General features: G+C 39.8%; 2 protein-coding genes across 3 annotated transcripts in view; one reads left to right on the top strand and one right to left on the bottom strand.

The window, feature by feature from the left end:
* GALK2 (galactokinase 2) overlaps positions 1 to 9,940 on the top strand; it is a 314,350-nt gene extending 304,410 nt beyond the window's left edge. Inside the window, exon 10 of the mRNA XM_077473446.1 lies at positions 8,396 to 9,940. Within this exon, the coding sequence (XP_077329572.1) occupies positions 8,396 to 8,606 (211 nt within the window). The 3' untranslated portion in view covers positions 8,607 to 9,940. The remainder of the gene's footprint in view (positions 1 to 8,395) is intronic.
* The window catches only part of FAM227B (family with sequence similarity 227 member B), a 550,320-nt gene continuing 547,847 nt past the window's right edge, over positions 9,668 to 12,140 (bottom strand). For both annotated transcript variants that reach the window (XM_077473435.1, XM_077473436.1), the window contains one exon: positions 9,668 to 9,853. In XM_077473435.1, the coding sequence (XP_077329561.1) occupies positions 9,740 to 9,853 (114 nt within the window). In that variant the 3' untranslated portion in view covers positions 9,668 to 9,739. The remainder of the gene's footprint in view (positions 9,854 to 12,140) is intronic.

The raw sequence follows: 12,140 nt of genomic DNA, 5'->3' as shown, positions 1-12,140 counted from the left end.
CCAGTCTCTGAAGGGAGTTGATCATGCTCTGCTTCAGTATGTCACAGTACATGTTGGCGTTCATGGTTCCCTCAGTGAACTGTAGCTCCCCAGTTCCGGCAGCGCTCATGCAGCCCCAGACCATGACACTCCCACCACCATGCTTGAAGGCAAGACGCACATGTCTTTTTACTCCTCATCTGGTTGCCGCCACACACACTTGACACCATCTGAATCACATACGTTTATCTTGGTCTCATTAGACCACAGGACATGGTTCCAGTACAGTAATCCATGTCCTTAGTCTGCTTGTCTTTAGCAAACTGTAGGCTTTCTTGTGCATCATCTTTAGAAGAGGCTTCCTTCTGGGACGAAAGCCATGCAGACCAATTTAATGCATATTGTCTGAGCACTGACAGGCTGACCCACCATCCCTGCAACCTCTGCAGCAATGCTGGCAGCACTCGTACATCTAATTCCCAAAGACAATCTCTGGATATGACGCTGAGCACGTGCACTCAACTTCTTTGGTTGACCATGGCGAGGCCTGTTCTGAGCGGAACCTGTCCTGTTAAACCACTGTATGGTCTTGGCCACCGTGCGGCAGCTCAGTTTCAGGGTCTTGGCAATATTCTTATAGCCTAGGTCATCTTTATGTAGATGGTATATAAAAAAATGCGCTGAGCAAAAGAAATACTCAAAAAGCAGAAATGTGAGATAAACACAGTGCAAATAGTAAAGAATAACTGCGCCACACAACTAAAAATAAAAATCAATCACAAAAAGCCACACAAAGAATAATTCCAAGGATAAATAATGTGCAAATCAGTGAAAGTCTCAGTGATTTTATAGTGCTAAAATAAACGGTAATAGCACTAAAAAGTTATTGGTTCATAATTGCAGTTACAAACTACATGTAATATTGAGTCCAATGGTTTACATCTACCGGGAGGAGGCGGCTGTGAGGGTTCCATTCCCTGGGTCTGACGACTGTGGCTGTGAACATATGAAGGCTTTTTGTGTTTTACCATCTGGTAAGAAGCTTTCCTAATGGTGAGGCGATTCAGTTCGCATTGTGCGCTATACAAGTATTTCATTCATTCATTCACTATTAGTGTGGAGCACAGCGGTGGCCCAATAAGGATTTTGGCATAAGAATCGTTTGTTCATTCAAGTTTATCATCACCTTTTTCCACCATTATGAACAAAGAACTTTTTAGTGCTATTATCGTTTATTTTAGCACTATAAAGTCACTGAAACTTTCACTGGTTTGCACATTATTTATCCTTGGAACTATTCGTTTGTGATTGATTTCGATTTTTAGTTGTGTGGCTCAGTTATTTTTTTACTATCTTTAGGAAGAGCAACAATTCTTTTTTTCAGATCCTCAGGGCACCATGAGGTGCCATGTTAAACTTTCAGTGACCAGTATGAGTGAGAGTGATAACACCAAATTTAACACACCCACTCACCATTCACACCTGAGACCTTGTAACACTAACAAGTCACATGACACCGAGGGAGGGAAAATAGCTAATTGGGCAGTTTGGACATTTTCACTTAGGGGTGTACTCACTTTTGTTGCCAGCGGTTTAGACATTAATGGCTGTCTATTGAGTTATCTTGAGGGTACAGCAAATTTACACTGTTATACAAGCTGTACACTCACTACTTTACATTGTAGCAAAGTGTAATTTCATCAGTGTTGTCACATTAAAAGATATAATAAAATATTTACAAAAATGTGAGGGGTGTACTCACTTTTGTGAGATACTGTATATTTGTATGCTATTTATTATTGTTTTTTTTTTGTTTTGTTTTTTTAGATACTGATTATTGTATGCAATATAGTAGGTAACTCAGAGCAGGGTTTAGTTAGCCGGTATTGTGCACTGTGTTTTTTTGGTCTGTGGCAGCCCTTTAATCTTTTTTGTTGTAATGTGTGTGACCAGCCTGTTCAAAGTGCAATTTGCACAGCTAGTGCAGATAATGGGCTTTGTTATCTGCTGGTATGCATTAGAGGTCGACCGACATGGGTTTTTCTCTGGCCGATGGCGATATTTAGAAATCATGGCGGCCGATGGCGATATATGATGCCGATTTTTTTGGGCCGATATGTTAGGCCGTTTTTTTTTTGTTTTTTTTTTTTATTTTATTTTTTTATCCCCTTCATCTCATAAAACCTAACAGACACCTTTCCCACTGGGGCGTTTTTTTAGGCGCTTTTGGGCTAAAAATAGCACCTGTAAAGTGCCTGCAAAACGGCTCCCCTGCAGTCTGTGTGAAAGACAGAGTGCTTTCACACTTAGGCGATGCAAGCAGCACGTTTGGAGTGGTGTATACCGCTTCTTCACCACTCCTGCCCATTGATATTAATGGGCACCACTGCCCAAGCGCATGCAATGCGATTTGGCAGCGGTGCTTCACGGGCACATTTAACCTCTTCTTCGGCCGCTAGCTAGGATTATATGCGCCCCACTAGCAGCCGAATAGCACCGCTAAAATGATGGTAAAGCACTGCTAAAACTAGCAACATTTTACCATCAACGTCTGCCCGCTCCAGTGTGCAAGCAGCCTATAAAATAAAAACAAGTACTCAAAACTTTTGGACGAAAAAAAAAAATGGACTAACTTTACTGTTTTATTTTTATTTTTTATTTTTTTAAAATCATTTAGTGTATTTCCCCCCCCCCCCCCAAAATGCATTTGAAAGACCTCTGCGCAAATGCCGTGTGACATAAAATGTTGCAACAACCACTATTTTATTCCCTAGGATCTCTGCTAAAAAATATATATATATACTTTTTGGGGGGTCTAAGTGATTTTCTGGCAGAAAATACAGGACTTTTACTTGTAAGCAACAAGTGTCAGAAAAGATTGTCTTTAAATGGTTAAACTGAGAACTCTACACACTGAGATGACTTCATTCATTCAAGTGTAAACATTGTATCTTTCTGTTCTTTTCTTGGCAGGCTGCCCAGAGAGGAGGAAAGACGTTTCTATGACGACTCAGGCAACTTACACTGACTTCTATTACAGAAGTCATTTCCAAGTCCCGCTGTTTTAAATCGGCCTTTTTATCAGCTCAATCGGCCGATGCCGATTAATTTAAAAACGGCAAATATCGGCCAATATATCGGCCGGCCGATATATTGGTCGACCTCTAGTATGCATGTATACACTGCATACTTCTTATGTGATATAGTTGGGGACTGGAAAATGAATAGTGGACTTGCTCCAGGATTGGCCTAACAGAAAGAACAGCAGCTTAAAGAGGAAGCAAACCCTGATGGGTTTACTTCCTCTTTCATTCCCTGCAAAGGTAAAGCATAATGGGCTACTATGCATCGCATAGTAGTCCATTATGTGTCACTTACCTGACACAGGAGCCAGCGAAGTCACCACTGTCCCCTGTAGTTCCGAGCGTCCATCTTCTTGGTGGGTCTCGCTGCTCCAGCGCTGTGATTCGCCGGAGCAGTGATGATGTCACTCCCGCGCATGCGCACGGGAGCCGACACTCGCGACATATCGCCGCGATCTGCGGTTTACCCAGTGCGCCTGCACGCCGCTGTCTATGGAGCATGCGCCGTAGACAGCGGTGGCTGTCTTCAGGTAAATATCTCCTAAACCGTATAGGTTTAGGAGATATTTCTTGGACCTACAGGTAAGCCTTAATCTAGGCTTACCTGTAGGTCAAAGTGGTTTGTAAGGGTTTACAACCACTTTAACTGAAAAGCCTGCCATGTTGCAGCTGCTTAGCATGCCTTATGGTAAATCCAACTACTATTGAAAGTTGTTACTTTTATGAACTGGATCTTAACTTGCGGGTAAGAGATATTGTTCTTACAAGAGTATTTCATGCTTGGGATATTATATATGCACAGGCATAAGGGCTTTGTTCTGATGTTTTTAAGGGATTTTAGTTGTGTAATGTATGCGTAACAAACATTGGTTACATTTTTTGCACTTTATCAGGCTGGTTCCATTTCATTGAAGGTAGTTCTCTGTAGTTGTGCTAGCACAAGAAGTGCATGAATTGTTATGTTTAGTGGCTAAAGGTAGCATTTATGCCACATTAAAAGGGTGTACATTTTTGGACTAGGATTAGAGATACAGCTGTGATACTAATTACAATTTTTTGCTTTTATAAATCATGCTTCACTGTTTTCTTTTCTTTTTATTGTATAAATAATTGTGTAACATTTTGGTTTCGCATTATTTCAGGACCACTTGGTGGTGTATCTCTTTTATGAGCGTATGATGACAACTCACCATGTCTTTGGGGAATCTGCAAACGTAATACTTGTTCTTTTAGACATCTTAAAATGCCAGAGTGATTCAGTTTGACATTTAAGATTTCCGTCATCATGCAAGACAGAGGATTCTAATTCAGGATTAAGCAACCTGCAGCCCTTTTAGCTGTTTAGCAACTACGACCAATATATTCCACCGTCTAGTAGTTGCTAGGAATTGTATCCAATAATAGAATACACATGGGTTGTTCAGACTACAACATTGTAATCCCTTTGTTAAAGTATTTCATGATCCTTTGCTAGCCCCATACTTTACCATGTGATCATTGCCAGCTTAATATATTCTGTGAATTGCTATACAAAGAGTATGTATGGATGTGTGTGTGTGTGTGTGTGTATGTATATATATATATATATATATATATATATATATATATCATTCACAAATAAAGTTCCCATGCATATAAAGTCTTTGCATTGATTGGCTGTAGTGGTTGAATGCACCCTCCACAGCTCTTTGTACAAGCTAGTAGTAATTATTCACTTTCAGCTGAACATATTCTGTAATGTTCAAGACATATCTTAGCTTATCTAAGCAACTTCTCCAATTCTAATAAGGGAACGAGGCAGATGTTTAAATGTTTTAACATCTCGCTTTCCATTCTGGTGTCTGTACTACCTCTGCAAATGCTGAGATATTTCTCTCCTACTCCTTGGAAATTATTTGGCTTGAATAAGCTATGAAACTTCTTCAGCTTTTTGTAGAATGTTTTTGTATTGGCTTGCTGTATGAACTTTAACACCATAGAAAGACATTATTTTAGGCATGTCTCTCGACCAATAGATAGAGTTTCATTCCAAGGACTCTAGTAGTTCACTAAATTTCAGTAGTAAATGTCCACAAAGAAGCAGCTAGGAAATTTGATATGGTTTAATTATATACAGGAATGTGTGTTCTGCTTCTGACCTGCATTTTGTGATTATTTTTATTTTATTGTATTTAATTTTTTTAATTTTATTTTCACTGGAATGCAGTGTTTAAATTTTGAATTTAATTTTACAAAGATGTGTTTTTGTGCATTCCTTCTTGGTTTTGCCATGCCTTGATTTGTATTTATTCTTCTACACAATATAAAGGGGGAATTCATGACCGCACTGAAATTGTTGTATTCCATTGTTTGCACTCCTTAAAGGCTCACCTAAAGTTTGTGTAGGGTGCTGCAGTGAATGGTGGATGGTGCCATCATGCAATCATTGTAAAATAAGGATCTTCACCAGCACAGCTTGATATAGGAAGGGTTTATGTACATGGGTGCCTGGCTTTCAAGAAAAAGAGGTATATACCACATGTTAAAGTGGTTGTTAAGCCCTCTCATATACCCAGTGAGGTGAACAGCCTCAGATGATACAGAGAGATGAAACAAATCCTCTTTCAAACTTGTTTATCTGCAGTGTTCTTTTCCCTACACCCCATCAAATGGGCAGAAAAGTGATAAAATATTTATTCATCTGTCAGTATTGCAGAAGAGGGGGCGGAGAGGCTGCAGTAACAATGTGTGGGAGCTGATTGGAGGGAAGGAGCTCTCCCTTCCTACACAAATTCATCTTGTGTCGAGAAAACTTCTCAGAAGTGACTAATGCTGTTAACAGAGGAACAAAGCACCAGAGAGAAACGACACTTAGAGCTTTGAACACTTACACTACTATGTGTTGTAGTTTTTTTTTGGTATGTTGTATTGTACACCCTAGTGTTTTGCAGCAGTTAGTTTAGTCAGTTTAGTCCTAGGAAGGCCTGAAGAAGAAGTGATAGGTACATGAATCCTGGAATAAGGATTTTCACCAACATACCTTGGTATTCTTATCATCTTGTCCTTTATTTAAACAAAGTAACAGGCATCACAGGCCAATGTTTTGGGACCTGACAGGATCCCTTTTCCAGAGCAGAATGACACACTAGCATAAGACAAAGTTGCCTAAGTGTGAATATGGGCAGAGGGATTGGATGAAGGCATGCTAATTGAAAAAGGAGCAGATATTGCAGCATAGTATATCAATACATCTGGGCAAAAACCATAATGAGGGGTTCTATTCTATTGACTGTTGGTGGGAGATACTGATTTTTGGTTGAAAACACACACAAAAAGGGTTCTTTTAGTGTGGAAGGGGCTATGGGGGTCAATCTTACATCACAGCTTTTTTACATGGATCTTTTTCCGATCGGTTGATACTATTTAAGCTCTATGTCTCATGTTAGTGTATCACTTGAAAAAGAGATCCTGCAAGGTGCCAAAATGTAATTGTGATGCCTGTTGCTTTATGTTACTAAATTACAACATTATAACTATACCGAGGGGTCCTGGTGAAGATCCTTGCTTTATGATTCAAGTACCTGTCACTCCTTACTCAGGCCTTTCCAGGACAAAACTAACTGCTGTAAAACAGTGGGATGCTAAATTCTGAAAGGCAGGATGCTTTTGACACTCGTGTACACAGACTTTTTGGCTGCCAGTGTATGCATGATTTTAAAGAATATATTGTTGATACTGTATAATTGTTCAGTGGGGTTGTCCATTATAAGGAAGTGGGCAAGGCCAAGCTTGAATTCAGGAAGGGAGTTTTTGTATTAAAGCTCTAATGGAGCACTCCAAGATAATACCTGCTAGAAAATTTCGATGCTGGCTAAGCATGTCTTTCTTCAATTTGGGAGATTTAAAATTAAAACAGACTTACTTTATTAATAATTGAAGGTGTTGTGATTAGCAAGGGTCAAAATTGTTTGCAGTTGCCAACATCTATGGAAATTTTAAGGGAGACAAATTATCCCTTTCATGACTAAGCCTATTTTTGGCATTTGGTCTTTACAAGTTAAAATCCATATTTTTTTCTAGAAAATTACTTGGAACCCCCAAACATTATATATATTTTTTTAGCAGAGACTCTTGAGAATAAAACGCGATTGTTCCAATATTTTATGTCACACTGTATTTGCGTAGCAGTGTTTTAAACGCAACTTTTTGGGAAAAGGGACAATTTCATGAATTAAAAAAAAAAAACGAAACAGTAAAATTAGCCCAATTTTTTTGCATAATGTGAAAGATAATGTTACGCCGAGTAAATAGATACCAAACATGTCACACTTTATAATTGCACGCACTCGTGGATTGACGACAAAGTACAGTACCTAAAAATCTCAATAGGTGACGCTTTAATTTTTTTTTTCGGTTACCAGGTTAGCGATACAGAGGAGGTCTAGTGCTAGAATTATTGCTCTCGCTCTGACGATCGTGGCGATACCTCACATGTGTGATTTGAATACCGTTTACATATGCGGGCACGACTTCCGTATGCGTTTACTTTGCTTCGCGAGCTCACGGGGACGGCGGGCGCTTTAAAATTATTTTTTTTTATTATTATTTTATTTATATTAAAATGACTAAATTGTTTTAAAAAAAAATAATCAAATTGATTACATTCCCTGTGACAGCAATAAAAGTGAACATCCCTTGTGACAGTAATAGGTGGTGACAGGTACTCTTTATGGTGGGATCAGGGGTCTAAAAGACCTCCCACCCCTCCTTTAAACTTCAATGTATTCAGATCGCCGAAAGCGGCGATTCTGAATACCGTGTATTTTTTTAAAACTGGCGCCATTGGCAGCCGAGTAAACGGGAAGTGACGTCATGATGTCGCTTCCGTGTTTACGATTAGGATACTGGAATGAAGCTGATTACGGCTTTGTTCCAGTTCCTCCCTAGCAGCCGGAGGCGCTGGATTTTGAATCGGTGCTCCCGATCGAGCGGCGGGAGGGGGGGGACATCCCCTCTCGCTCCTCCGGCATAACAGCCGAGCGGCTTTTAGCCGCTTCGGTTGTTATGGCTGGATAGCCAATCGCCCGCTGGAAAAAACCGTATCGGGATGATGCCTGCTGGTGCGGGCATCATCCCGGTATACCCCCGGAAGCCGAGTACGCACATCTGCGTACGCTCGGCAGGAAGGGGTTAAATTATGGAGATGCAAACAGACAGCATGTTTATGCTATGGATTATTACAGTATATTTTAAATTGGATTAAGTGGACAGAAAAAATACATCATTTATGTTTTCTACATTGTGAATTTCTGTTTTGGTATAATAATAACAAAACTGTACATTTTAACTTTCAGGAAATCTGGTGCTGTCGGGTCTCGGTTGACTGGGGCTGGATGGGGAGGATGTACGGTTTCTATGGTTCCCTCAGATAAACTGGAAGAATTTCTATTAAGTGTACAAGAAAAATATTACAAAACAGATGAACGCAGATCATCCTTACTGCAACATAGCCTGTTTGCCACAAAACCTGGACCTGGTGCAAGAGTTCTTCTGGCAGAAAAGTGAATCCTTTATGGAACTTTATTTGTTTAAGGAAAACCAATGACCACCCTTCATGTAAAGTTCCTAAAATAGTATTAGATTGCTAATAGTTTTACCATTTGATTTAACAGCCTGATTTAAAGCAGAACTAAACCCTCTTCTCTTTTAACCAAGGAAGCTGCCATTTTAGTCTCTGTTTAACCTACAGATGCCATGGTGCTGCACATGTGATCATCTATGACACCAGCCATTTGATTGCCTGATAGCTCGGTTGAGAGTATGAAGCCACAATGATAGTTATCATTCACAACATGCCTTAAAGAGAAAGTAAACCCTGGTGGGTTTTACTTCCTCTTTGTTTCCCTGCAAAGGTAAAGCATAATGGACTACTATGCATCGCATAATGTGTCACTTACCTGACATCAAAGCCCGCATATGTCTCCGTTGTCCCCATTAGCAGGGAGCGTCCATCTTCGCCCCTCATGCCAGTCACGGCATGACCCCTATTAGAAACGGCACGATGTGCCCTTTCCAAAGGGCGCATGCGCCAATGTTATTGACTCTCGCCTTTTTAGTAAATATCTTCTAAACCATGGAGGTTTAGGAGATATTTCAAGCACCTACAGGTAAGCCTTAATATAGACTTACCTGTAGATAAAAGTGGTTGTACCGGGTGCACAACCACTTTAAATGTAATTGTTTGGGGAAAGAGTGTAATTGTTGGGTTTGGTTCCACTTTAAGTATTACATAGACCCGATGGAGATTGAGCATAGAAGCATGATCCAACTGCCAAAAAATGCAGCTTTGGTTAGATGCAGACACAAATATGAAAGCTGAAGCCGCGGGAACATTCATGTGTTTTTCTATGGAGTGGGGAACAGGGGGCAGATACTGTCAACACAGTTTATAACCAGGACAGTTTTCAAGCTACAGCGGACTTTTCTTTCAAATGGTGTTGGGAAATATGATTACAGATTTTTGCAAGTTGTTAAATGCTAATTAATGCCTTCTTAGTTCAGCTTGCCATTTTATAGTAGTACATTTATGATTAAATACATTTACAATAATACTACAGATAAAAATGTTGTTTCTAAACTTTTATTTTATTGTTTGAAGACATACAATGGAATGACATAAGTTGTTAATGGAAAGGCTTTCAAAGCATTAATAACGTTTGTTCAGAGTCTGGCTCAGAATCTTCAGCTTCAAGAATATCTTGTATTGTCAGATTGTCTTTCATAAATAATTTGCTGGAAAATGGCATCTTGTGCTATTGTTGGGAAAATGAAAAAGAATTATTAAGGAAGCTGGTATATGTATGTTGGCAATAATAAATGATTCCAAGTCATCCATAAAATGTATTGTGTGCAATGTGCTTTATTTCAACAAACATTTCACTGCTTTACAACACAAAAACACATTTTGTACTAAACAGAAATAAGCAAAATAGAATATATGAAAACATATGTATTACAGACAAAAAAGCCCAAAGGATTTACCAGGTTAGCTTATGAAGAACTGGGAAGATGATTGGCAGATCTGCACGTCACTGACTTCTATTCACATTTTCTTATCATATCTACATACATTAACCGCTTGCCTACTGGGCACTTTTACCCCCTTCCTGCCCAGGCCGATTTTCAGCTTTCAGCACTGTCACAATTTTAATGACAATTGTGTGATCATGCAATACTGTACCCAAGCAACATTTTTATAATTTTTTTTCACACAAATAGAGCTTTCTTTTGGTGGTATTTAATCACCACCATTTTTTGCTAAATAAACGGAAAAAGACCGAAAAAATAAAAACTATTTCAAAGTTTCATAAAATTTTGCATGCAGGTAATTTTTCTCTTTCACTGATGTGTGCTGATGAGGCTCCGCTGATGGGCACTGAGGAGGCGGCACTGATAGGCTGCACTGGTGGGCACTGATGAGGCTGCACTGATGGGCACTTAGGTGGCACTGATGGGCATTGATAGGCGACACTGATTTGTTACACTGATGAGGGGGCACTAATTGGCAGCACTGATGGGACTGCACTGATAATCAGGACATCGGTGCCCTGATTATCAGTGTAGATGTCCCTTTTAGAGAAGCCAGTTATCAGCTCTCTTTACCTCTCCTCATGCTTGTCAGCATGAAGAAAGGAGTGCCGATAACCAGCATCTGTTTACCTCCGTGATCAGCTGTGATTGGACACAGCCAATCACGTGGTAAAGAGCCACACTGATTATCTCTTTACCTGAATCTGTGATCAGCAGCATCGCGGGCGCGATCACAGGAAGCCATAATATGAGAACTAGACCGTGCTAGATGATCATTTATATTACATTCGGAAAGTATTCACAGCGCTTCACTTTTTCCACATTTTGTTATGTCACAGCCTTATTCCAAAATCAATTAAATTATTTTTTTCCTGAAATTCGACAAACAATACCCCATAATGACAACGTGAAAGAAGTTTGTTTGAAACCTTCCTTGGACTTCATGGCTTGTTTTGTGCTCTTACATGCACTGTTAACTATGGGACCTTATATAGCCAGGTGTGTGACTTTCCAAATCATGTCTAATCAAATGAATTTACCACAGGTGGACTCCAATCAAGTTGTAAAAACATCTTGAGTGATCAGTGGCGATAGGATGTATCTGAGCTCAATTTTGAGTGCCATGGCAAAGGCTGCGAATACTTATGTAGATGTTATTTTTTCGTTTCTTATTTTTAATAAATTTGCAAAGATTTTTAACGCACTTCTTTCAAATTGTCATAACGGGATATTGTTCATAGTATTTTGAGGAAAATGAATGTAATCCAATATGGAATGAGGCTGTAACATAACAAAATGTGGAAAAAGTGAAGCACTGTGAATACTTTCCGGGTGCACTGTATCTTAATCATACAGTACAGGACACAGGCATAGTCTTCATAGACCCTGGGTTATAGACTTGTACCATCAGGTGACAGGATGCTGGTAAAACCTTTTAGTTCACGCACCCTGATGGTATCTTCCTCATAACGCTACCCCTCTGTGCGAGTCCTCAGTTTTTTTGCTAGTGTCCTAAGGTAATGTATTTCTTCCCTCTTACAGAGAAAGCATTCTTAGATTTATCCTGGAATTCTACCACCAACTCTTCAATCAACTTCTTCACTACAGTCTACATCTACTACTCAACAATAGTAGTAGAGCATTCGCTCAGTGCAACCTCCTTAATACTGGAAGCTGTACCTGGGCCTGGGATGGCTTGTAATGTTGCTTCAGGCACTGGATCTTGTGCGGGCGCTCACCTCCGTGCAGTGCCTGTAGTCAGCCACAGGGTGCTTTACGGATCCAAGACTATTGATCCCTCCATCCCTCTTGAGCTTGTGTGTATACCCACTGTGACAGGCAAAGACTGGCCTCTATATGCAGCACTCAGCCATTCTATCAATACATTTAAAGCTTCCACTGATTGGCTTAGTTGGAGAGGCGGGCTGATGACATCACAAGTTTTAAATTGGCCAATCAGAGCAAGCTTTGTATTCATTGATAGAATACAGATCTGCCTATGAATGACTA

The sequence above is a fragment of the Lithobates pipiens genome, unplaced genomic scaffold (genome assembly GCF_037356315.1).
Source record: "Lithobates pipiens isolate NorthernLeopardFrog02 unplaced genomic scaffold, aLitPip1_a1.2 Scaffold_8, whole genome shotgun sequence".
NCBI classification, from domain to species: Eukaryota; Metazoa; Chordata; class Amphibia; order Anura; family Ranidae; genus Lithobates; species Lithobates pipiens.
The sequence above is the reverse complement of the archived record's forward strand: the minus strand, read 5'-3'. Positions and strand labels throughout refer to the sequence as shown.